Source organism: Sapajus apella, unplaced genomic scaffold (assembly GCF_009761245.1).
Source record: "Sapajus apella isolate SASKATOON/1434 unplaced genomic scaffold, GSC_monkey_1.0 scaffold49, whole genome shotgun sequence".
NCBI classification, from domain to species: domain Eukaryota; kingdom Metazoa; phylum Chordata; class Mammalia; order Primates; family Cebidae; genus Sapajus; species Sapajus apella.
This window is the reverse complement of record NW_022436989.1, coordinates 15416704-15444592: the sequence shown is the minus strand read 5'-3', so window position 1 is coordinate 15444592 and position 27889 is coordinate 15416704. Positions and strand designations below refer to the sequence as shown.

Sequence of the window (27889 nt, the reverse complement as noted above, 5' to 3'; positions counted from 1 at the left end):
GTTCGCAGCTCCAAGTTTGTTTCCCCACAGAAACATCAAAAACAAATAGAAACCATTGGAACCAACAAGGTCAGAACTCTGGAAAATAGGCAAAAGTTTACAGCAACAAAGCAAACACTGAAAAAAGAAAAAGAAGATAAAGGCTGCTTAAAGGCTGTGTTTTTATTTGCTCTTGTCCCAGCCTTCTCTCTAGCAAGACAGTTCTCTTGACATCCTTCATTCCCAGTGTTGGATGCTGGTCCCTGATCACAAAGGTAATAGAAAAGACCTTACTTATTGTGGATGTCTGTTCTAAATTGTCTGGGGCTACCTTAAAAACTGACATAAGGCGTATATCTCTGTTTAGCCTAACTTAGAACATAGGCTGGAAAAATGGCAGGCATTGCTTGCAAATGCTCAAAGTGAGCTAACAAACTGCAAAAACCCGGGACAAAAGATTACTGGTTGAGGTGTATAAAAGACCACCTAAAGTCCAGGTGCAAAAGCTAGGAGAGATTCTGTGGTAAATTAAGACATTCAAAAGCACCATGTATGTAGGAAAATTTAGAGAGCCATGCATAAACTTGGAGCAAGATGCATGCTCAGAAAAGAGGAGAGAAGATCCTAAGCTTTCACTTCAGGCTGATCCTTGAGTTAGGTGCAAGGTTGGGTAAGGAGTTCCCCAGCACACAGCCAATCTGCAAAGACTGGGAAAGGAAGTTTGGGAAATTACCTACAAATGGGCTATTATAGCCATCAAAAATAAAAAACAGCAAACCCTGGGGAAGGGTGAGAAGCTGATATCCAGAGTTTACATTATAATATTTAAGTACCCAATGTTCAACAAAATATCACAAGGCATTCAAAGAAACAGGAACACAGGGTCCATTCAAAGAGGCAAAATAAGTGGATAGAAACTATCCCTGAGAAAGCCCAAATATCGGATTTATTAGACAAATACTTTAAAATGATTGTCTTAATGATGTACAAAGAACTAAAAGAAAACGTGGACAAAAAATTAAAGGAAATCAGAGAGAGAATGTATAAACCAAATGAGTATATAAAGTGATAGAAATTATAAAAAGGGATCAAACCGAAATTCTGAAACTGAAAACTGAAATGAATTTACTAGGAGGATTTGACAGACGATATGAACAGGCAGAAGAAAGAATCAGTGGAATGAAAGATACTACAATGGAAATTATTGAGTTTAAAGAGCAGAAAGCAAAAAGAATGAAGAGAAGTAAAGAGAACTGAAGGAACCTCTTGGACATTATGAAACAGACACACACACGCGTGCGTGTGCGCACACACACACGCGCGAGTTTTGTTTACGTATATATGAGTTTGAAAAGGAGAAGAGAGAAAGGGCCAGAAGGAATATCTGAAGAAATAATGGCTGAACACTTTCTGAATTTGCTGAAAGATATGCATCTACAAATTCAAGAGCTCAGTGGACTATAAACTCAAAGATATTCATATGGAAACACATTATAATTAAACTGTCAAAAGCCAAAGACATAAAGAATCTTGAAAGCAGCAAGAAAGAAACAATACAAGGGCTCCTCAATAAATTACAGCAATTTTCTCATCAGTAATCATAGAGGCCAGAAGGCAATTTAATGACATGTTTAAAGTGTGGAAACAGGGGGCAAGGGAAGGAAGAGTATTGGGACAAGTACTATTGCATGTGGGGCCTAAAACTTAGACAATGTGTTGATAGGTGCAGCATACCACCATGGCACATGTATACCTATCTAACAAATCTGTATGTTCTGCACATGTATCCCCACTTTGTGTTTTAGTTTGCTTTGTTGAAGATCAGCTGGCTATAAATATTTGGGTTTATTTGTAGTTTCTTTATTCTGTTCCATTGGTCTATGTGCCTATTTTTATGCCAGTACCATGCTGTTTTGGTGACTATGGCATTAGAGTATATTTTGAAATCAGGTAGTGTGATGCCTCCAAATTTGTTCTTTTTGCTTAGTCTTTCTTTGACTGTCTGGGCTCTTCTTTGGTTCCATATGAATTTTAGAATTGCTTTTCTGAATTCTGTGAAGAACGATAGTGGTATTTTGATGGGAATTGTGTTGAATTTGTAGATTGCTTTGGGCAGTATGGTCATTTCACAATATTGATTCTACCCATCCATAAGCACAGGATATGTTTCCATTTGTTTGTGTCATCTGTAATTTCTTTCAGCAGTGTTTTATAGTTTTCCTTGTAGAGGTCTTTGGATTCCTTGGTTAGGCTAGATAAAATGAATAAAATCCCAGGAAGACACAAATTATCTAAACTAACAAGAAAAAATAAAAAATCTTGAAATAAAGATATGGTGTGAATAATAATCTAAACTGACTCAAGAAGAAATAAAAAATCTTGAAACAAAGGGACAGTGTGAATAATAAAAAATCTTCAATAAAGAGAAGTCCACAATCAGATGGCTTCACTGGTTAATTCTAGCAAAATTTATGAATAATTTAAACTAATTTTTCTGAAATTCTTCTGAAATGTAGAAGAGGGAACGCTTCATAACTCATTCTGAGCCAACATTTTCCTGATATCAAAGCATATACAGACACTAGAAAGAAAATTACAGACTAGTATTCCTGATGAATACAATTGCAAAAAACCTAAACAAAATAGCAGCAACTGAATCCAACAACACATGAAAAGGATTATACACCACAACCAAGTGGAATTTATGACCATGTAGAATTTATCCTAGGAATTCAAGGGTGCTCCAACGTAAGAAAATTACATGACATTAATAGAATGAAGGAAACACACAGACACACACATACACACACACACATGCTCATCTCAGTTGATGCAGAAAAAGATATTTGACAAAATCTAATACCTTTTCATGATAAAACATCTGTTAAAACTAAGAATAGTAGGGGACTTCCTCAACATGATAAAAACATTTATGAAAATTGATAGCTAACATCAAACCTCCCCCCGAGATTAGGAGCAAGATGAGATGCCTGTTTTCACTGCTGTTATTCATCACTGTACTGCAAGTTATAGCCAGAGCAAAATAGATAAAAGACATCACAATGGAAAGGAACAAGTAAAATTATCTCTATTTGCAATTGACATTATCCTATATGTAGAAAATCTTAAAGAATCCACGAGAAAGCTGCTAGAGCTCATAAACAAATTCTATAAAGTTTTAGGTGTGAAAGTCAGTCATGTTTTTATGTACCTGCAGTGAACAATCCAAAAAGGAAAATAAGAAATAATTTTATTTATAATAGCATTTAAAATAATAAAATACTTGGAAATAAATGTAACCAAAGAAGTGAAAGAGTTTTACATTAAAACATGTAAAATAGATTTTACATTGAAACATGTAAATAGAGAGTTTACACTGAAAAATGTAAAATAGTCCAGATATATACCCACACATCTGTAGTCAATTGATTTTTGACAAGGGGTACCATATCCATTCAATGGGGAAAAAATAATCCTTTCAACAGATGGTGCTGGGGCAACTTGGATTTTCACATTTGAAGAATAAAGTTGGACTACTGTCTCACACCTTACACAAAGTTTAACTCCAAATGGTGCAATGATTATGAACAATAGTTTGGCGTTTCTTCAAAAAGCTAAACATAGAATTTCCATATGATTCACCAATTCTACTCGCAGGTATGTATGAAACAGAGACAGAGAGAAAGAGACAGACAGAGAGAGAGAGATGGGGGAGAGAGACAGAAAGAAGAGTGAGAAACAGAGTGAGGAGAAAGAGAGAGGAGAGGAAGAAAAGGAGATAGGGAGAGAAACAGAAAGAGAAGAGAGAAAGAAGGATATAGGGATTGAGAGAGAAAGAGAGAGAGATATAGGGAGACAGAGAGACAGAAAGAGACGGAGAAGGAGACACACACACACACACACACACACACACACACACACACACACACTCTCACAGTATGCTGGAGGATGCTTCATCATCTTTTATGAATCCATCTTAAGAAGTTATGTAGTTACTTCCACCACATGGATTCATTTGAAACAAGTCATCAAAGTTGTCCCATCTTCAAAAAGAGAAGAATCAAGCCATTTTTTTTTTTGATGGAAGAATGTCAAAGAACTGTGGTCATGTTTAAAAATGATCACACCACTTTATTCCATGTGGCAGTTGACAACTTTTGCATTAACAACACCATGACTAGAGAAGAAAAACAGACTTCCCCTCTTGGATCCAGCATGAAAACCTTTAGGAAAGGATTGGATTAGGTGCTGACTCCTTGGACCAACGACTATAACCAAAGGGCTGAGGTACTGTAATTAGCCAAGCCTGGTTACCTGTCTGTCTCTGTGATGAGGTGGGTACATCTGTTAGGAGAAGATGGGGGAACTGGTGCAGTGCAGATAAAAATAGTAGCAAGTATGCTTATTGCCTAGTGAAACATGCACACATGAAACAATTAGGAATGACTGAGAGCAGCATATGAATTTAAAAACAAGGGATGTTAAAAATACATAAAGAAGATTAAAATGAAAACACTCCTTACAGAGTTCATTCATTTGGTCAATACAGTCATTTCCCTCCTAAAACCTGGTCTTGAAGTTGCCTCTTGCCACAGATTTTCCAGAAACTTTTGTCTGATTTTCGCCGGGAAGCAAAGTAACCTTCGATTGTCTCTGACTGTGGCTGTGTTTCGGGGAGCTTTATGTGCTGGGCTCAGAAAAATGTTCAACTCATCAATAGGTTATCACATAAAAATACTTTGGGACTGATTGGACTACACTTTCTCACTGAATTGACTGATAGATGAATTCAGTTGGCAGAATTAACTCTTCTATGTCTACACGAAGTGCCAGTTAGAAATAATCAACTCTTTTTTTTTTTTTTTTTGAGGCGGAGTTTCACTCTTGTTACCCAGGCTGGAGTGCAATGGCGCGATCTCGGCTCACCGCAACCTCCGCCTCCTGGGTTCAGGCAATTCTCCTGCCTTAGCCTCCTGAGTAGCTGGGATTACAGGCACGTGCCACCATGCCCAGCTAATTTTTTGTATTTTTAGTAGAGACGGGGTTCCACCATGTTGACCAGGATGGTCTCGATCTCTTGACCTCGTGATCCACCCGCCTCGGCCTCTTAATCAGCCTGGGATAGTCAGTACTAAAAACACCTTCATGAGCTGTGAAAATTTTAATGCATTTATTTACATATTTAGTTTTAAATTTTAATATATTGTGTTAGTTGAGGTATAATTTCCAAACAGCCGTGAAATGTTTAGTAACTGTCTCTGTACCTCTGGATGAGGACAGCTCAGCTGGGAGTGGAGGGGGACTGGGTGAGGAGACTAGAATGTCAGTGTGGTCACACAGCCCACTTTTGTTTTGTCTTCTGTCCTTGAGCGCTTGTTTCTTCCTGGATAAACTAGGCATAATAATACCTATCCTGCTGTGTGGGTGGAAGGTTAAACGTGATAATGATGTGTGTGAGATGCCTGCACAGTGCCTGAAGGTATTGAAGAATTATTTGTTCCCTTTTCTTTTTCTACCCACCATTTACCCCCTACCCCTGGGTGCTACATGTTAGAAAACACTGTGTAAAGTGTGAATGCTTCTGAAAAATCTCTCTGCCAGCAGTTAGTGCCAATAGCATGCAGAAAATAAGATGGAATGATTTGGCTTCTTTTCTATTTGGCAATAAGAAGCTTATTTGCACATAGCCTGATTTCTTTCAATCTGCAAAAAAAAAAAATTGGAAATGAAGTAAAGCAATATATATTAAAACATGCAAATTATAATGAAGCATTTAAAGCTTCACTACTCTTCACATCTTCCTATGGCAAACTAGTTTTTTTTTTCTCTGCAGTCTAAATTTCATGACCTTGAATCTCTCATTTTCTGCCTGATGCTTTGTTGCATGACATTGGATGACATTGAGAAAATGAAATTGAAACCCTGCTTGGGCTTTGAAAGAACTGGCAATCCTGCTTTTGAGAGTCGAAGGAAAAAAAAAAAAGGAAAGGGGAAAGAGGAAAATGGGACATATATGGAATACTAAAGACTAGGCTGAAGAAAGAGAAATTGAAAGCTGTCTTCTGATTATTTTTCTGTGGGCCTTTGCTGTTTTGTGACCTTCACCCTCATGGGCAGAGAAGGCAAAGGTGTAATTCTCAGGTAACTATTTAATCTTTCTATTTAAAATGGTCATTTATAAACATGGAGTCCATTTCCTCTGCATAATGGCAATGGGATGATGCCTGTGCTTCTCGGAATTCCTTGCTCTGGGTGATGGACTGGACAGCTAATTTGTTTGTATAAACTGTCCGGGCACTTAATTAAATCTTGCATCCTACCTAATAAAAAATCAACATCAAATCCACTACCAACACATTCTCGATGGCAGAGAGGCACGCCAGAAGAAAATCTTGAGTGGCGGTTCCTTCCAGATTTAGCAAGCTCTGCAGCCTGTCTTTGGCTGTTCTCTCATCCTATTGCTTGGCCCAGCTCCTATTCCCAAGTCAACGAGGGCTTCAAAGCATGGTGTGAATGCATCAGCAGCTCTAGAGGCCCTGTCTTTGGGAGATGAATTGTGGCCCATTAAAAAAAAAGTTTTTTAGGGAAATGTCAATAAGTTTCTTGCAAGTCTTGGAAATACAAACCTTTATGGTATATAAACATTTGAAGGTTTATCAGGGTCTTCATTTGGAGGAAGGCAGGCCCTTGGCAGGACCAAAGGGCATCTCATGATTGGGTTATAGGAGGAATTATTCTTTTCTGCTTTAGTGCTGGTAGTTATAGGAGGAATTACCAGAAAGTTATAGGAGGAAGTATTCTTTTTGCTTTGGTGCTGGTAGTGGCAGCTGGGGGTATCTAGGCTGATTGTGTATGATATAAGTCTGGAGCCTTGCTACAGTTTGAACTGGTCAGAAAAGCCGAGGCCCGGCTCCCTCTACTGACTCTGTCTCACTGAGCCATAAGCGTGGGGTCCTGCATTGGCCATTTCAGTCTTGCTTGTTGATGAGGAAAGGTAGATCAAGAGGGTCAAGGTGGCAAGGGCCATGTATTTAGAGTAGGGACTGATGGAGTTGTAAAATAAGCAGCAGTGAAGAAGAGAGATCACCCCAGCAATCTTCTTATTGCCCAAAGTCTCCAAATCCCATAGAGGGAACACCATTCAAAAATTCTATGTGTTTTATGAACACGTTAGACAGTTCTATGACCTCCTTACTTCATTTGCCTGCTTGTCAGAGTGTGAGAATTGTTTTCATTGTCCATTTGTTTTGTGACAGCCAAATCTCTTCATTAATAAGAAAAAAGACTTGGATTCGTGGCATAATTTTATTTTCCAATACTATTGTATAGAACGTCCAACCTAAGATCCCACCATCCCTCTAGAAGTTCCTGATCTTTGTTACATCTCAGCCCAGCTCCTCTTGCTATATGCTCTATTAAAACGAATGGCAAGTCAAGCAAAAAAAGCCTGGGGTTATTGTGGACTTTCAGCTCTCCCAGGACATGAGCCACTACACCTTTTCGATTTTATCTCCTAAGGATCTCTTCCTTCTGTCCTTTGATCTCGTAAGTTTTGTCTGGACACATGCACTTGTCTCTTAATGGGTCCTTGATTTCTGTTTTCACCCCCTCCAAATCATTCTTCAGTCATCCTTCAGTCCCTCTGCAATCATCCTTCATGTTGGAACCAGGCTTCTTTCTAAAACTCATTTACGATTGCTTTTCTACTTCATCTGTCCGCGTGACTAACATCACTATCAAGACAAGTGTTGAATATGGCCTGCCATAGCCAGCTTCTTGCCCTGGTCCTTGCTTAGCATTCTAACTTCAGTTTTTGCCATTCCTTCCCCACTTCAAGCAACTTTCTCGTGAGTCCCTCAGTAGTTTCTGAAGGTGTACTGCCTCATCCACTGTTTAGTAACTGCCTGCACTTACTACCTCCTTCTCCTACTAAGTTATCCAGACTCGGTTTCTTGTTGGCCATAGTAGCTCATGCTATATTCCTAGCTTTTTAGAAGGCTGAGGTGGGAGGACTTGAGGCCATCAGTTCTACACCAGCCTGGGCAAATAGCAGAACCCCACGTCTACAAAAAATTAGCCAGACATGCTAGTCCCAGCTATGTGGGAGGCTGAGGCTGGAGGATTGCTTAAGCCCAGCCTGGGTGAAAAGAGCAAGACTCTGTCTCCAAAAAACAAAAAAGATCTGGTTTCAGTGCCCCTTTCTTTTGAGTGCGTGTATATTTCTCTATCCTCATACATGCTGAGTTTTAGTATAGCTATCGGCTGTCCCCTTGGCCAAACTGTAAACTTCCTGGGGAAATAAAGAGACGCTTTCTCATTTTAACTTTTTATCCCCAGCACTTAGCGTAGTGCCTGGTGAAAGTAGCCTCTCAAGAGTGGTTGTTGGATAAACAAGTGAATTCATCTTATTACCACTGTTGTGTTATAAATAGCTGACAATTCTACTAACAGTAGAATTATAAAGTATTAGCACTTTTCAGGTCAACCTCATTAAAAACCTGACTGCAAAGTTTAATTCGGCCATTTGCTAGCTGTATAATCTTGGACAAATTACTCTTTCTAAGCTCTATTTTTCCTATCTATAAAATTGAATAATAGGGTTGTTTAGAGCATTAATGAGATGGGACATGCTAAATATTTGGGTTACGTATCATTCAGAGTGAATGTTTGTTAAATTATACTTGCCAGTAAAATGTTTACATATTTTAGATCTGCTAGAGGTAGGTTTTTTAATCTCTTTGTGTTTTTTCGTTCACATTTATTTGTGAACTGATTATTTTCTCAGGTAACCTTAGCACACCTAATTTGATGCCTTTTGAGAGTAGAGGGAAATTAGAAAGCTCACAGCAGAGGGACTTTTCATATGTCACAGTAGACAAACAGAGTTATTTTCCATCACAGCCATGTATTGGGCAGAATGACCTTTAGTAGCGGATGAAAGCGATGTAGCAGAAGGGACAGTTTTCCACTTGACCTTTATACAGTGTGCCAACTTGTCTCATAACACAAAATAAGTTGCAATTGACAGGCTTGGTAGTACTCTAACCTGACAGGAGCTAGACACTGAAGCAGCCCCTGTTTGCTACAGAACGTGGCAACTTCCACATACCCAAGGGTGCCTTAGAGATGACTGCTCCCTAAGTCACGGCCAGAACATTTAGCATAATTAGTTCCTCTGGGAGCTTATTGTGAAGTGAGATTTGCTCATAATGAATTTTCATTGCCAAGGACTTGGTTACTTGCACGTATCACACTAGAGTCTTTTGACTTTTCTTTGTTAGCTCTCTTCCTCTTCTCTTTGCCTTTACCACAGGATGTTTTCTTCTTTTCTCTTTTTAATCTTTTTTTTTTTTTTTTTTTAAGATAGGGTCTTGCTTTGTTGTTCAGGCTGGAGTGCAGTGGCATGATCACAGCTCACGGCTGCCTCAAATTACTGAGCTCAAGCGTTCCTCCTGTCTCAGCCTCTCAAGTAGCTGGGATTACAGGCACATGCCACCACACTTGGCTAATTTAAAAAGCTTTTTGCAAAGACAGGGTCGCACTGTGTTGTGTAGGGTGGTCACGAACGCCTGGTCCAAAGCAGTCCTCCCACCTTGGCCTCTCAAAGTGCTGGGATTACAGGTATGAGCCACCACGCTCGGCCTCTTCTCAGCTTGTTTAATGCTTCATTTTTGCCGTTCCCTAAACTTGACTTTCTTTTAGTTTTCTACCATTGGGTGATTTTTTTCCCTTGCGGCTTTTCTGCATGAGGGCTAAGATGTGAAGTTCACAAGTTTGTTCCTTCTCCCAGATAGACACAGGGCAGAAGTGGTTCTGAGCAGCAGGTAGGAAATGTGTTGTGCTTTAGTTTCCAGGTTTGCTGGAGGAAACAGCTACCAGTCACCTCAGGTTGCATACCCAGTTCTGACACTGACTGCATTGATAGCCACAGGTAATTTACTTTACGTCTGCAGGAAGTCAGTGGAATGGATACATTTTCATTTAGGGTGAACAGCAACTGTGGGTGCGGATCATGAAAACCGACAGTGGAAAATGGGCATGCCATTCTGGCACTTTCCCCAGCTTTTTTTCCAGAGCCAGGTCTCTCCTGATGTGAGAAATGATGTCCTCATCTGCCAAATGAGGACAACAACATTAGCTTTACCTGCCTTGCAGGGCTGATGTGAGAAACAGAGGAAATACTACATATAAAAACTGTGCTGATTGAAAGGACCTATGTCAGCATATTAACTAAGGCTGTCCCTGGTTGGAGTATTATGGATAATGTTATCTGCTTTTGATTCTTTTCCACACCACAGATGGGAAAAGAAGTTTTTAGGAGAGAAAAAAATTAGAAGACAACATTTAAAAATATACTCTGGAAAGTTAGAATTCTAATAAAATCCTTATTACCACAGTTGAGGATTTGGCTTCATGCTCTCGTAAGTAAATCTGGCTGAGATTAATATTTGATGCATATTTATGAAATCAGAAATTTCAAAACTGGATCAAAAGATGTAAATCTTTTATTTTTCTTAAAGACCTTGTACAATGATAATGTTCACTTATATCATATGGACTTGGGGAAGCAACAAAAACTTGGCAACTTGGGGTTGGCGATATTTACAGCTCTTCAACATTTTTGGATCCATGTATTCTCTTCAGAGCACCAGAAGGCTGTGCTGTTCTGAGGAGCCTCAGAGGTGCCTTAGGGAGGCTGAAAGGGAGGCTCCATCCAGAGTACTTCGGTTTCTATCTGTTATTAGTCCGGTGAGATTTCATCTCAAAAAGATCTGTGTTGCTAAAAAGAAAAAGCAAAACAAACAATGAAAAAAAAAATCAAGAAGTAAACAGAAATACTTGAAAAGCACTGCCTTAATTTAAAAAATGATTTCTCAGATATTTAGAAACTATTGTCGAGAGAAGGGAAGATATTCCTCCCGAATCCAGGCTTCTTTTTCCTGTTTGATAGAAGCTTGACTTTTGAGTAAAAAACACAGTATGCTAGAAGTGTTTAACCTGGATGACCATGGTATTTGGTATAAACGGAGTTCCGCAGAATGAGGGCAGCTTTGCCTGGACTGCTCTATGAAACAGACCTTTCTACTTATCCACACGGGCCCACGTGTCTCCAGCATAAACATCGCAGTGCTTTAAACACTGTTGGTCTCAGTCAAGGATGTTATTCTGTGTCCATTCCACTCAGAGGTATTCATTTTCTTTGTGGCAGCTGGAACCAATTGCTTTGGATCCACCATGAAAGCCTCAACATCCTGAACCAAACTCCTGTTAATGCGACTTCCCAAATTTAAATAAAGCAAGACAAATAGATATACACACATCGTAGACCATGACTTCTTTAGACATCATGAAAAGAAAAAGAGGACCTGCGTGGAAGAATGTGCTCATTTATGATAAGGGTAGCATCAAGTTTCCCTCCCTTTTTAAATTATTTCAGGGAAGCAGCTGTTTGGATGCCGGCCATGGGCTTGAAAAAAATCAAGTGGGCATTTCTGCCCACTGTATCATTTCTCCCACACATTTCCCAGTCCCCTGTTACGGCATGAAAAACCGCTGTTGTCCTTGTTTGAACAATTAGATTTTTGTAGGGGGGAGAAAACCACCCCAAAAGCAAATGAAAAAATATGCTATGATTAATGTCAGTTACGGGAATTAAACTTCAGGGGCCTTTAGGACCATTAGGAAGGAATCATTCTCCCCTTGGTGGCAATATGTACTACAGTTGTCACTTGGTACCCGTAGGGGATTAATTCCAGGATGCCTGTGGATACCAAAATCCACCTGTACTCATGTCTTCTTGTCAGTGGATACGAGAAGTCGGCCCTCCGTATCTACAGGTTTTACATTTGGCGAATGCTGTATTTTTGATCCATGTTTGATTAAGGATCTGGAAGCCACTGATACAGACTGTATTTATTGAAAAAAAGACTGCCTACAAGGGGACTTGCATGTTAAAACCTGTGTTGTTCAAGGGTCAACTATAACTGCAGGCAGAGCTTCGAGGCAGGAAGTCCCTGCAGGAAGACCTGTAAACTCAGGTCTGTAGAATGGTGACAATCTTCTCCCCTTGCTTCCAGAATTGTTGCTGTGAGACCATGTACACTGACCATGGACTCACTCTTTGTACAGAGCTTATTTCTGGTCCGGTTTAAGTGAGTGTTATTCTTTCTGTGCAGTCTCGTGGTTACATCAAAGATTAAATTTCATATAGCGTGTCTGTCTGTCATATCAGACTCCTCTGGTGATCTGTCTGGAGCACACATTTTAAAATATTGGTCCTATTCTGTCTTCTAACAGTCTGCTCTGGTGATTTTTATCTCATCAATGGGATTATTATACTTTCAGCCACTGTTAATGTTATTCTCAAACTCAGTCTTCCATTCATCTCTCCTTCCCTTCCCTGGCAGACAGACTTCTGCAGCCACCTCTGCAGCCCAGTGCTGATGTCTGAACAATTAATTCCCTACAGGTCAGTGGTTTTCAGTTTGTGATGGTGACTCCAGGAAGGAAACACACCATGACCCTATGTATACATAGAACAAAAATGCAGCCCATTCTGATATTGTATTTGTTCTAGTCTAGTTCGTTAAAAGTGAATGTTGGTCTTCATCCTTTAAATGGATATTGTCACCTGCTAATGGATTGGATCAGTATTTTGCACAATTGCCTTGACACTTCATTTGGCTTTGCACGCTCAATTGGGACATCCTCTGTGGGGGAAGGGGGCAGGCTTATTTCCCTGGGCTGTCTCTTGGGATGCCCAGGGGCCCTGCCTGCCTGCTTTGGTCCTTAGGGACCTAGAAGTCCTGGTTTTTCATGAAACAAGGGGGCTCTAGGGGAGCCTTTTCCATAATCCTCACTCTACCACCCTGATTTCTTCCTGAGGACTTCCTACTATGTTTGAAGATGGCAGTGAAGTGGCCTGTGGGTTCTAGAATGCTGCGAACACTTAGCCTCAAATGCAGTACCAGTTTACCCTTCTTGTAGACATCCCCAAACTTCAAGGTGATTATCTTGAAACCCTCGACCCAGGGGAGGCAGACAGCGTGCAATAAACCCGTCCTGCAGGAGAGGGAAGGGAAAGAGTTGTCACAGTGCCTTGAGTCTAGCTCTTCCCCCAAAGACAGTCTCTCTTTTCTTCTTCCTTCCTTTCTTCATCTGTGTGTAGACACAGGGGCAAAGTTTTCCTGGAATTCCTAATCTTAGCAGTCTTCAGTAAGAGACCTGGCTTCAGAGCCCGTCCTTAAACAGTGAGGTGCTCTGTGTATTTTATTCTTAACTGTGGCCTGTCTCCACTCAAGTTTTGGCATTAATCTGAATAATTCCACCTCTCCCCAAGAAGGAAAGGTTCTCAGTGGTTATTTTACATCCTCAAGTGTCACTGTCATTTGGTTAGCGTAGTTGTCAGGGTGTTCTGAGGGCCAAGTATCTAGCATAGCTTTGTAGTTACAAATGGAAAGGCCAACTCCCATTTAACCAGGTACTGTTGGCTTTCTGTACAGGATTCGGTTCACATCCATTAGTGCTCTTTGTTGTCTCCGTCACTGTAGGAGGTATTCCCCAGGATCTACAGGGTCACTGTCTGTTTCCAGGATCAGTGAGTCACTTCCTTGTGGCCTGTTATGACTCTGTGTGACCACAGAGAGGGTTATGGTTACGTGGAAGTGGGATTAGGGAGTCAGCCATCACTCTGCATCAACCACAGGGACGTCCCCAGTGATCAGGCTTCATGGGGATGCCCGAGTCCCTCTTGATGATCAGCTCCAGTGATTCTCATGCTCTGTACCCACAGAATACATCCTGGAATAATGGTGGTTAGGTGGGAAACTGGCAGGACTTGTTTTCTGTTTACAACCCGGCTGACCCAAACAGGATTTGGTTGACAGGGTAAAGTGAAGAAACTGGTGCAAACCAGCAGATGGCGACAAAAGCCATCCCTAGCTGCCTTCATTGCTCATTAGCATAAGACATCCCACTGGCCCCATAATAGTTTACAAGTGCCATGGCAACAACCCGGAAGTTACTGCCCTTTTCCCAGGAAGTTCTAAATAACCCACCCCTCAATTGCATTAGCCCACCCCTTAATTTGCATGTAATTGAAAGTGGATATAAACACAGTTCCCCAGAGCCCATATATTGCTGACTCTGTGCACACTGCCTGTGAATTAGCTCTGCTCTGCAAGGAGCAGTACCCTTCATTAAAGATGATCACTGTCTAACACTACTAGTTCGCCCTTGAATTCTTTCCTGGATGAAACCAAGAACCTTCCTGGGATAAGCCCATTTGGGGGCTTGCCTCTCCTGTGTTGTTGATATTTTCTTGGTTTGCTGAGAAAAGTTCAGTTGGTGTTACCTGAGCTGGCTGAAGGCACTGCAGAATTGGGTCCATATGCCCAAGAGGGTGACACTGGCTGGTCTCAGGGGTGATGTCTTTGAGGGAATGAGACTGGTCCTATGAGTGCTGGAGAAACTGCACACTGAAATGCTGTAGCTTAGCATTGTTAGGGAGTGGCAGGTAGGAGCAGGAAGCTGAAAGCAGGGCACGGACAGGAAGGAGCACATCCCCCTTTGTCTTCCAGCCGTGGAGTCTCTTTGGAGCTGGCAGCAAAGTCAGAAATGTGGTTGGTCTATAGAGGTTCAGCCCCAGCATCGCAAAACAGAAGATAAAAAGATACATTTGGAGGGGGGAGACAATAGCTTAATAACAGGCACAGTCCCAAAATAACATTTTGCTTTTCCATGTTATGAACCAAGTGCGAGAGAACATGAAGTCATGAAGAAGATGGAAATCTACATATCAGCATTATTCCTGATAACACTAACATAGAATGTGGCTTGCATATATGGCAACAATGGGCTTCCTAATACCAAACCCCAGAACAAGAATTGGCCATGCAGCTGTGGGCAGGAATGAGCTGCAGGCATCTTTTTTTTTTTTTTTTTTTGAGACGTGGCTTTGTAAACCTGAGTTCCTGGAGGAGCAGAGCAAATGAGTGCTGCCCAAGGTCACCTGGCCTCCACCAAGGAGGGAGAGAGGAAGCGCTGAGCTACACACGCTCAGTCTTACATCCCAGTTTACCATTGGAGAAATTCACTCTATCTCCCTGGACAGATGAAAGTAGTGTAGTAACAGGGAAAAGCCCTCCTCATGGATACCTAAGGGTAGGGAAGAAGAGCTGTATTCCCTCCCTACATAAGGTAAAAGACAGTATTCTCAAAAGCAGTTGATGCAACAGGGGCCAGTTCTTATAAATTGATAGTATAACTCCAAAATGGGTTTGGGCAAAGGCAGTTTTATAGGTGGCCACATGATCTGGTTCCATGGTATGCCGCTTAACTGCTCTGTCTTAATTCAGGAAGTGTTTTTTTTTTTTTTTTTTTTGAGACGGAGTTTCACTCTTGTTACCCAGGCTGGAGTGCAATGGCGCGATCTCGGCTCACCGCAACCTCCGCCTCCTGGGTTCAGGCAATTCTCCTGTCTCAGCCTCCTGAGTAGCTGGGATTACAGGCACGCGCCACCATGCCCAGCTAATGTTTTGTATTTTTAGTAGAGATGGGGTTTCACCATGTTGACCAGGATGGTCTCGATCTCTTGACCTCGTGATCCACCCGCCTCGGCCTCCCAAAGTGCTGAGATTACAGGCTTGAGCCACCGCGCCCGGCCTACAGGAAATGGTTTTAGAATACTAAGAGCAGAGAGATGGATGGATTGCATCGTCTTTCTAGAAATATTATATCCATAATCACATCCCTGGACTCCCTCTCTTAGCCTGTGATTGAGAAATAGGGGTTAGCAGTGAGATTTTACCCACCCCTGCAAGAATCTGGTGTGTAATTATTCAGGATAACTATTCAGGATTGCTCCTTAAGAGAGGGCTCTCAAGTTAATAGAATCAACCTTGTAGTAAGGCTGGCATAGTAATGCAGTTAGTACCTGGTAGTTAGCAATATTCTAATTTGTTTCTTAAAACATGTGCACATCCATGCATGTATTCAGGTGTCTGCAAGATAATAGAATGGATGAAATCATAGCAAATGATTATCTGTGGAATACTCAGGAACTCTCTATCATCTCTTGTGTTATAGCTTGTTTTCTTTTCCTTTTATTTTTCACGGATGCCTGTGCTTCTCACTGTATTTTATGTTGCACCCCTATAATGGATTCTTATTTTCTGTTACTGATATTTTTGCTAGTGAGTGTATAAGATAGAATTTAGTATATATCAACATGTCCTGGTATCCCTCAGAGGGCTTTATGCTTCCAAGTGGTTCAGAACCACTGATTCCTGGGGACCTAAGGGAGGCTGTGCTGCATGTCCTACATGTGTGAATGGAGGACAGAGAGTGAGTTAGGAAAGGGGGCAGGATGGACATTGTACATTTTGAAGAAGTAAGCACTGGGCAAGACTGCCCATTAACTCCTCCCCTATTTGACAGTCCTCTGGGTGTTGGGCTATGCTGAATATAGACTGAGTTTCAGAAAGATGCCCCTTGAGTAGAATTAAATCAGAATCGAGAAGGAATTACATCCATGACAGCAATCTCTTGGAATCATTTTTGCTTTTGTAACAACTCTTCTACTTGTATTTTTTAAAACTCTTCACAGGGATTCTTTTACAATCATCTGGTTGCACGAGTTGGTCTAGTGTTATTTCTCATATGCTAGATGAGTAAATTGGCTCTTAGAGGGGTTACATTGGGCCTGCTGTGGAGGTGGCTCACACCTTGTAATCCCAGTGCTTTGGGAGGTGGGAGGATCGCTTGAGCCCAGGAATTCAGGGCTGCAGTGAGCTATGATTGCACCACCACACCCCAGCCTGGGTGACAGAGTGAGACTCTGTCTAAAAAAAAGTGGGATAAGGGCGTGGTAAAAAAAAAAAACCCTAAAATTACATTACAAGATTGTTTAGAATGAATCCAAAACTAAAATCTGGGTCTCCTGACCCTTAAGCAGATAATCATTTATTTTTATATTTTTATTTTTTAACCTTATGCTGAGTGTATGATACAATAAATCATTTTTAAAGCCTGATTTTCTTCGTGTACTAGAGGATTTCATACAAAGATGGGAATCATGCTGCATCCCTTTACAGTGTTTACTTGATCATTTTATACATCTTTAGAGGTTTATCTTTAGGATCACGTTTTGTGCAATCTATGATGTTTGTCTTCAAGATGCTAGCTTAAAGGATGATAAAGCCAAGATTTTGTTTTTTGAGAGTGCCTAAAGAGAATGTTTCTTATTAAAGTGAGACTGTCTCCTCACTCATTTTAGAAAGCTTAAGTGCCTTTTATAGCACACAGTTCAGTAGGTACTGGGGAGGCAGCCACCAACAAGGCACAATTGCCTGCTGTCTTCAGGGGCTTCTGGCATAGTCCTCATGCTCCTGGACAGCACCTACCGGGAGTTCCCATGTGGGTCCGGGAGTTAGACTTTAATGCCTAGTTAGAGTCATTGAGCTGCCAACTACTCTTATTTTTGAAGCTCATGGGTCTTGGAGCTTTCTCCTTGGAGAAATATACTTAACTAGTGAAGAGCCAAATGGCCAAGGGTGTGACTGCTTGACGTACGAAACCACATGGTGAGCTTCGTTGGTTCTACCAAAGACCTGAGGTCTGTCTTCCATCTTCATTCTGTTATAATTGCATTTTTGCTCTGGGAAATGTTCCCATTTAACTAAGTTTGATTTCTAAAATCTGCATGGCATCTGAGGAGTTTGAGAAGGTACTTCAAAATGTGTCCTGCAGAGCCTTCTCCTTAGTATTTATAGAGGCATGCTTGAGTCCAGTACATATGCAGTTCACAGTGTGCTAGAAGCATTGCTCTTTATTAGTTATTCTTATCATTGACTGCTGTTTTGTGATTTCTCTCTATTAACATCGCCTTTGAATTGAAAGTCACTGTTTTATTTGTATTGCTCTTCTTCAGCCAAAAGAAAAGAGCTTAATCCTTCTTTGTTCCAAGAAACTAATATTCTAGCATGCTTTATGCCTACTGATTGTATTTCATCCAAATTGGAATAACTCAGGCTAGTGGAAATATTTTATTTAATCTTCTAGGCTTATTTATTTATTTATTTTTTTGACTAGCTGTTGTATCTTGATACCTTTATGTCACTCAAAGAATTTAAGCCGTTCCTGCTGACATGTCACTAGCCAGAGACCGATTTTGTACAACCCTCTTGGCTTTGGGCCTAACTCTGGTGTGTTCCATTTGTCCATTCCAGAAAGGGATATACACATCAGTGTGGTTTGCATTATATTTTAAAAAATAATGGTGATGGTGGTTACTCAATAGTGCTCCCCTGATACTCTGAATTCCATTAGAGATGAATGTGCTGAAAAATATTCTACATTATGTCTTAAAAGATTACAGGCTGCAGCGATTACTGTTAAAAGGGTGAGAGAGCCTGTGGTTTTTGAGCACTGACAAGCAGATATGTCTAGCTAATTTTTTTTGAAAACACCAGCAGAGCAAATTACTCGTGAAAAATCTATTCATAGGAATGAATTAAATGCCATGTCCAGTTTAATAGTGAACACTGACTGCAACAAAAAACCAATAGAGAGAAATAACGAATGGCATTTGAATTCACTCATTTGTATGTTTCCAAAAATAGCCTCAGTGCCAATAGTGTTTGCAGTGTCCAAGAGGTACACCAATCGATTAAATGGTCCAAAACCCTTTGTAGACATGGAGAAGGATAAAGAAGCCCATGAAGGAGAAACTAAAAAAGGACCATTTGGATTTTATTTTTTCTCCACATTCCTGCAGCCAGTCACATTGACCTTTTTTCTTATTTTTTATTTTTAAATTTTAGATTCAGGGGGTACGTGTTGTGCAGGTTTGTTATAAGGGTATGTTGTGTGATGCTGAGGTTTGGGCTTCTATTCATCCTGTCACCCAAATAGTTAGTGAACATAGCACCCAACAAAAGTTTTTCAATAGAGCAATTTCTACAAAGTTACTGTTAATATGGAATTGGCCCAAGAACCATTGGCTGAATGTATAAGTTGAATGATTGTCTGCCAGAAATTTCCCATGGTCTTGTTGGTAGGTGGGGTTAGGATTTGATAATATGCTATAAAGAATTCTTCTTTTGATTTCTCTCTTAATTAGACTATACCTAATAAACTTCAATATCCAGTACACAAAATTGGTCATTTATCAGCTGCGCACCTAGATTGCTAAGTGAGTTGGTCCTAGCCTTAGTAATTAACTCATTTTGGTGATGTCTGAACATATGTCTAAATTCAATTAAAATGAAGAATATGGCATAAAATTTTTTTCAATGTAGGAGAGCCTGCCATTACATTTTAAATAAGAGTTTCTTTTTCAGAGTTTACATATTTTTAAATGCCAAGACAAAAATAAAAACAAAAACATCACAGTTTTGTGTGTAGGTCTGATCTATCACATTTCCCTGCATAACGCAAAATGGAAAAATGGAGGTTCTGGGTTCCAGGCCTGGGTTCCCGAACCCCACTCTAATATTTAAAGAATAAAGAAGGGACCTTGAAAGGATATTCTGTTGTAGCCCTGTTTTTAAGCAGTATTGATGCAAGGAAGGCAAGCCCCAAATTGGGGCTTAACCCATGAGGGTTCTTGGCTTTGCCCAGAAAAGAATTCAAGGGCAAGACAGTGGTAGAAGAAAACAACTTTGTTGAAGGATCAGTGTTATAGCTCTGTGACTGCTCCTGCAGCTCAAAGGCAGTTCTGCAGTAATATTTATATCCGCTTTTAATTACTTGCAAATTAATGTGTAGTTCATGCAAAAATTTCTAGGAAGAGGGTGGTAACTTCTGCATTGTTGGATTATTGTCATGGAAAGGGGCAGAAACTCTCAGGTGTTGCCATGGCAATGGTAAACTGACATGGCATGATGGGCGTGTCTTTGAAAAGGTGCTTCCATTACCTCCCTGTTTTAACTAGTTCTCAATTAGGCTTGATGTCCGAGCCCCACGTCTTACCTCTGTATCACTCTTAACACTTTGTTGTATTTTTATTAATATATTAAGGTTATGTTAATTTTGTGCACTGAAACAGCTGTGAATTTTACAATATTTCCAAATTAACTGGGAAGTGCCACCAAGACATCTAGTCTATTCCATTTTTTCCAAAAGCTGTTTTCTTGGCACATATCCTATTTGGGCATAATTTTGGCAAGTGGACTTATAAAGGGTCTTTAAATGGAATATTTCTTCCCCTGCCTCACACCCATGGCAATGGCTCTCCCTGACAGTATGCAAACACTGAGCCAAGCACTCTGCTCTCAACAGTTACAATGAAGTCACAAGGTAGATCTAATTTCACCGTCCCTTTTACTGTCAAGGAGACTGAGTCTTAGAGAGGCTCTGACTTGTTCAAGATTATGCAGCTAGTAAAGAGTAAAGTTAGGGCTTGGCCTGAGACAATTTCTTCAGAACTCATGCTCTTAAATTCTGACCCTATAGTATGAATACCTTGGACCCCTGCTCAGCCATAAAGTCCTCTGTTGCCCTCCACCGTCATGAGGACTCTCCAAGGTTGTATTGATTTGAAGGCTACATGAAAAAGTGGGTGGATGCATACTTTACAGTTGAATTTGATAGCACAACAAGGCTTGGCACATAATGATAACTAGCCATCTGTGTGCCTGGGGCTATGGAAATACATCACATCATAAATTTTTTCACAACCTTGTATCTAGTGTATTGATCAGAAAGGTCACCGAGATGAGAAGTGCCCCAGCAGGAATTCAGACCCAGCTCTCTTTGACTTCATAAGTTATGCAAATTGATCCCAGGCAGAATCCTACTTAGAAATGCCTGAAGATACCAGTTGGAAATTATCTTTCATTTCTGAAACTAGAAATTAAAAAAAATTATTTAAACAATGCATAATCATTATAAAAATATGTAGGCATTCAGATATACAGTATAAACAAAACAAAAATATCCTTTATAGAGATCCTTTGTAGAGATGGCCACCATTAATATTTCGATGTGTGTCCTTTTTGATGTTTTTCATTGTGTGGCTGAGTGGCATTTTGTCTTTTGCTATTTCCATTGGGTTCTTTGTATTCTAGCTACTTGGATATGATATAAGGAATGTTCCTCTTTCTCCAGTAAGTGCTTTCAAAGCACATATCTTAATGAACAGGTAGAAAGTTGGATAGTTTGCTCTTTCTACTAATAAGTAGAGGTGATAGCCATGATAGTAGTATTGTGATGGTGCTGATAGTGATTGGACTGCCAGTGGAGGTGATAACAGCCGTAGTTGTGGTGCTGATGGTAGTACAGATGAGAGTGGAGGTGGTGGTGTAAATAATGAAACTGGCAGTGGAGGTGATGGTAGAAGTGGTGGTAGTGCTGATAGTGGTGGTGGTTGTAGCAGAGTTGTTGGTGATGGTGGTAGTGGTGGGAGTGGTGGTAGTTGTGGTAGGAGTGATTGTGGTAGTGATGATAGGAGTGGTGGTGACGGTAGAGGTGTTTTTGGCGATGGCGGGAATGGTGGTGCTTGTAGTAGGAGTGTTGGTAGTGGTAGTGAGTGGTGGTGGTGATGGTAGGAGTGTTGTTTTTGATGGTAGGAGTGGTGGTGACGGTAGGAGTGTTGTTGGTGATGGCGGGAATGTTGGTGCTTGTAGTAGGAGTGTTGGTCATGGTAGTGAGTGGTGGTGGTGATTGTAGGAGTGGTGGTGATGGTGGAGGTGGTGGTGGTGGTGGTGGTTGTAGGAGTGATCATGGTGGTGGTGGTTGTAGAAGCGGTGGTAGTTGTGGCAGTGCTGGTGATGGTGGGAGTCATGGTGGTTAGTGATAGTGGTGAGAGAAGTCATAGTGATGGTGATGGTAGGAGGGGTAGTAGTGGTGATGGTGATTGTGGGAGTGGTGGTGGTGCTGTGAGTAGTGGTGGTGGTGGTATGAGTCATGGTGTTGATATGTGAATGGTAGGGGTGGTGTTGATATGTGATGGGAGGGGTGGTGGTGATATGTGATGGGGGGTGGTGGTGATATGTGATGGGAGGGGTGGTGGTGATATGTGATGGGAGGGGTGGTGGTGATATGTGATGGTTGGGGGTTGGTGATGGTAAAAGTGTTGGTGGTTGTGGTATTGGTGGTGATAGTGGTTGTAGTGGTGGTGGGGGATAGTAGGAATGGCGATGGTGATGATGACGTGACTGGTGGTGGTGATGGTGGGAGTGTTTGTTAGCAGTTTCTGTTGCTCTTAAACAGAAGTAGACAAACATTTCTCTTGCCCTGGGCAGTTGTGAATGAAGACGCTTCCATTCCGGAGTCTAAACCATGAGCTTGGACCACATATATAAGTGATTTACTTTTCCATAGCATCTGTGAAAGCATACTTGTAGAAACAGTGTATAGTTCTGAAAATCTGAGGGTTTAATGAAAAGTAGGAATTCACTTGGTCATTTACTTCTATGGGACATCTGATGATTGACATTTGGTGAAAGAACATTTTATTGTGAATCTGTTTGAAGTGCTGGGGCAAGAAGTATTTTGGAGGGGCCCATAATCAAGCTGCTTCTTCAGAAGCTTGTGATCCTGAGAAATTTTGTGTTTTCTGTGTTGTCTGTAAACTGGAACATTAAGCATTGTTTGCAAGGCCTATTAACAGAATGTGCTCTCTCTCTCTCTCTCTCTCTCTCTCTGTCTGTTTCTCTGTCTCTCTCTCTCTCTCTCTCTCACACACACACACACACACACACACATGAGCTTGCCAGACCTTGCCAGTCATACGACACACCCAAGACCTGGTATAAGTACTTTTCCTATTTTAGTCATTCACAACTTAACTACTTTACTTGGCAAATTCTTGCTGGGGAAGAACACTTGCTTCAAAACCACATATCACACTGAAATGTGTCAGCAAAGCAACAAATATGTATCAAGAACAAGGCAATAGGCTAAGTGCTGAGTGGGCAGATATCACAGTTAAATTATTGCTTGTCTTCCAAAATGTTTGTATCATCTCCAGAGGTTTGTTTTCCTTTCATATCACAACAAAATGATTTCCCAGTCTTCTTCCATACATTGGCAAGCTTAAAATACAGCATATCGAAAATCCTCTTTGGTGTTCATTGAAAAGATCTATGAGCTATGGAAACCAAGCTTACCCTAAGCTCTTCAGCATTAAGAATTTGAGGAAACCAAATCCATTTTTTATGCAAAAATCTAAGAGTGGCATAAGTAATGTGTAGGTTATTTTAATAATACAATAATTTTCTAAACAATAAACAGCTCAAATTTTGTAGCTGGCTTTGTAAGTAGAGAAATTGAAATAAAGTCACTCATAATCCCACTGACTGATTGATTGCCAAAACTCTTAGTTCTTCTCAGGACTTTTAAAAAAACATACTTTTAATAAAAAGTACAGATAATATGTACACATAGTTTTGTATCCTGATTTATCTTGTAATATTAAAATATTCCCTGTTTTCCTAATTGTTCTTTGACTTACTTGCATACCATTCCATGAGTGGATATACCATAATTTACTTAACCATTCCCCTAGAACTGGATCTGAGGCTGTTTCCATTTTTTTTTGTGAGTTTTTTGTTTGCTTCTATTGGCTATTGAATACTTCCTATGGGAAAGAAGTGGACATGGTGGAAAATGAGTTGATAGAATAGTTTGCATATGTATAAAGCATGCAAATATGTATTTCCAGATAGGTCACAGTGAAAGGATAGAATCTTTCCTGTAGAAAGAACACGGAGGTTAAGAACATAGGTTTTGAAGTCAGACAGACCTTGGCTTTATTTCCGAATCCACATAGTTGTGTGACTAATTTTGAAAAATATCTCAAACTTTCTATAAAATCAGCTTCTGTCTTTCATTTCCAAAGTGGGGGAAACCACTCTCTGATGGGATCATTGTGAGGCTAAAATGATTGATATGTAGCAATGTACTTGGCACATAGCAGTGCTCATAAAATGGTTGCTATTTTCTATGCTTGTCTTATTCCTCATCCAAACTGAAACATTTATTCAATCATTTACTTTATTTTTATTTTTCAATTTTTTTGAGTCAGGATCTGGCTTTGTTGCCCAGGCTGGAGTGCAGTGGTGTGATATTGGCTCACTGCAACCTCCGCCTCCTGGGCTCAGCCTCCTGAGTAGCTGAGACTACAGGCATGTGCCAGTGCGCTTGGCTACTTTCTTGTATTTTTTGTAGAAATGAGGTTTTGCTATGTTTCCTAGTCTGGTCTTGAACTCCTCAGTTCAAGCGATTCTTCTGCCTTGCCCTCTCAAAGTGCTGGGATTACAGGCATGAGCCACTGTGCCCAGCCCTATTCATTTATTTATTCAGCATTTACCATTGGCTGTTGCATGCCTGGCACTGAGCTTGTTATTGACAAGACAGAGCTGAATGAGACTCTGTTTCTGCCTTGTGGATCCCCCAGTATCCAGGGACCCAGAATAAGCAGATAGGCAAGACCCTGTGTCACTGAGGAAGCTATAGGAGCAGGTACTGTTTTAGGGATGGCTCTTGGAAAATGTAATAGCAAAAGCCCAGAGGTTGGCACCAAAAGAGATCAAGTTCAGATTCTGCCTTTGGTACTTTCTCACTGTGAGGCCTTGGAAAAATCACTTAAACTTTCCATATTTCACTTTCTGCATTTGTATTCTTACTCTGCAAATTGTTGTGAAATAATATACATATAGGTCTGGGCATGTAGTAGATGCTCAAAAATGATTATTATGCTTGAAGTCTTCAGTGTCCCAATCGTGGCTGATTTTTTTGAAAATGAACTCAACAAACTCCAGTGTTCTGAAATGTCTAAGACTGACTCGGCTGTGCTCAGCTGTATTAGTCTGAAATACATTTTATTACAGTCTAATTCTCTGCAAAGTGGTCATCTGTGCATCATGTGTATGGTAATGTGGAGTTAGAATATTTAGCTGTCAATGAATTTCATTTATTGGCCATTATGTAAAAACCAAAGAAAAATGACTTATGAAGACGTTGATTGCTTTGTAGCTTTAAAAGGTCTCCTTAGAATTAGAATGGCTGCACAGCCTTTAAGAATATGATCTACACTATGTATTCTGTCATCCTGCAGACACAACAAGGCAGTGGAAATGGAATCTAATTAGCAGGATGTCTTTATGTGTGAAGATTTCTTGCTGTTTATAAATGCTTATTTGATTATTTATTCATAGATGTTGAAAGCACTTTTCTTTCATTCTGTTTCCTTATTGTCACCCAAGTAACCGTCACTTATTACTGATGTGCTGAAGAATAACAGATGAGCATTGACCTTCAATTAAACATTAATAAATATGTTGCAGTAGCATAAAAAATAACACTCACTTGCTTTAAAATAGAATGAGATGATAGTTAGCATTTCTATTGCTGAGGTCCTATGAGTAAAACATGTTTGTTTCATAGATGGAATTTATATTATCAATTAGAACATAGTCTTCAATGCATTATTTTGCCTACTACTTAGGAATATCTTCCTTTGTTAATTTTGAGGGTTTTTTTTATTTCTACTATTCAGCCATGTTTTAAAAATACAAATAATATTTCTAATATTACTGCTATTCTATTAGTCAGATAGGTTCAACCACATTTATTCAGCACCTGCTGTGTGCAGTACACTCGTCACCATGCTGGTTTTAAACCTTTAAGCTAGAAACTGAAATCACATTAACAATGTCTACAGAAAGACTGCAGAGGTTTAAAATAAAGAAAAGTCAGAGAAAGGAGAGTTATGTTTTTTTGACCACTGGCCAAACAGAGGGAGGAGAATAGGAGAGGAGGTTTGCTTAAAGGCACAATAGGATTCACATAAATGAGGGCACTTAGAACAGAAAGGTCACAAATACAGCATTTTTAGGGCTGGGGATATCTATTAATATTTTAAAAACAATTTGTTTTAAAATCATTCTACCTTAAAAGCCACAAGTATGCTACAAAGAACTCACATATCTCCCTCATTCTCACTCCTGAGCTGGATACACACACCCATTATCAGAACCTTTTTCTGACCACTTGAGGGCAAGCTGCAGTTTTATTTTATTTTTATTTTTATTTTTTGAGTCAGGGCTTTCTCTGTTGCCCAGGCTGGAGTGCAGTGGCGTCGGCTTACTGCAACCTCTGCCTCCTGGGCTCAAGCCATCCTCCCACCTCTGCCACCTGAGTAGCTGGGACTACAGGCATGTGCCACTGCACCTGGCTAAATTTTTGTAGAGACAGGGTTTTGCCATGTTTTCCAGGGTGGTTTCGAACTCTTGAGCTCAAGGAATCCTCCTGCCTTGGCCTCTCCAAGTGGTGGGATTACAGGTGTAATTACAGGAGTCATGATGCTCCATCACTCCTAAGTACCCCATTGTGTATGTCCCCAAACAAGGACACTCTCCCATGCAACCAACCTGCAGTTTCCTCCAAGTCATGAAGTCAGCATTAATACAACACTCCTCTCCAGTCTACCGACTCCACTCCATTTCACAAAGGATCCCAGCAATACTCCTTTTCCCTTTCTGACTCAGGAACACACACAGCATGTAGTTGTCATAGCTCTTAAGTTTCCTCCTACTTGAGCAGTTCCTCAGTACTCAATCTTTCTCTGTCTTCTGTGTCCTTGAAAGTTTTCAGGAGTACAGACCTTACATTCTGTTGGATGACCTTCAGCCTGGGTCCTTCTGATGTTTCCTCATGACTGGGTTCAGGTCATGCAACGCTAATGAGAACTGCCTGGAAATGATGCTGTGCACTCATGTCAGGTGTCACACAGTGTGGACCCTTCCCACCACTGTGGATGGTAACCTTCATCATCTGATCATGCTGTGGCTGTCCGGTTTCTCCAGCACAAAGTTCCCATGTTTCATTTGATATCTGATTAGCATGTTGTGGGCATGACATTCTATGAGTATTCTGATGCCTACTCCCCATCAAACCTCCATTTCATCGTTCCTTTCCAATAGTCAGCATTCTATTAGCATGGATGTGTTGGTTCCTATTCTATTCAATGGGCTGTACTTTATTATTGTTATTTATTTTGATTCTCAAATTTCTTCAAGGTGTCTCTTGTCTTCTATTGACGTGTTCCCATCAGCCTTTGAGTACTTCTTAAATTTTTGTACAACAGGATGCTGTAGACACATCTGTACTGCCCCTGCTTCAGCCCTGGCCTCAGCCATTTCTCCCCAAAGCTCTGGGTTCCTTGTATGGATGGATGGAGTTTAGAAATCAGGATCTGTGTGCTTGGTGTGCTCATTGTTACTGAGGTGTCATTAGTCTTAGGCCTTCTCAGTCAGTAAATATAAAAATGTACGTAAATACACACATATGCTTTTATAGCTATTTCCATATTCACCTTTGAGTTTGCCTATTAAAAACTAGAAGTGTATGCTAATGTTTTCAATTCCAGTGCACATCATCTGAATTCTTTCTACCCTTCCCCTTTTCCATGATTATATGAACATTTCCCAATACTCAGGAATCTGTCCCTCTTTATCCTCATATCCTTCACTGCTCCATTTGTTTACATATTTCTCCAGGTAACATATCTCTTCGTTGTCCCAGCTGTCTTCTCCATCTGCTGCTGTATTCTTCTCAGTGTGCCTCATCCCTAGGCCCTGAAGGGCTTATCACCACATATGCCGCCAGTTGCCTGTGTGTAGCAGCCCCTGCATCCTCAGTGATGGTGGGTGGACCACCTGTGTGCTCCTGCGCAGGCTCCCCACTTACAAGTGGGGCAGCTCACTGCCACCTTTTCTGCACAGGAGGAGAAGAGAAGGCCTATTTATGATTTTGACCCCAGTCTTGGCACTGAGTTCTTCAAACGCCAGGAATGTGTCTTGCTCATCTTTGTAGCCCCACAGTCTAGCAATGTTGATTTACCTAAAGCATTATTAATTGAGTGACACATGAAATAATAAACACGGCAATGGAAAGGTGAAAAAGT

General features: G+C 40.6%; 1 protein-coding gene across 10 annotated transcripts in view; it reads left to right on the top strand.

The window, feature by feature from the left end:
* The window catches only part of DISC1 (DISC1 scaffold protein), a 373398-nt gene that overhangs the window by 74820 nt on the left and 270689 nt on the right, over positions 1-27889 (top strand). The window contains exon 4 of one of the 10 annotated variants that reach the window (XM_032242439.1): positions 31-1267. The exons of the other annotated variants lie outside the window; for them this stretch is intronic. Coding sequence (XP_032098330.1) covers positions 31-89 — 59 coding nt within the window. The 3' untranslated portion in view covers positions 90-1267. Of the gene's footprint in view, positions 1-30; positions 1268-27889 lie in introns of those variants that run through there. 10 annotated transcript variants of the gene reach the window in all.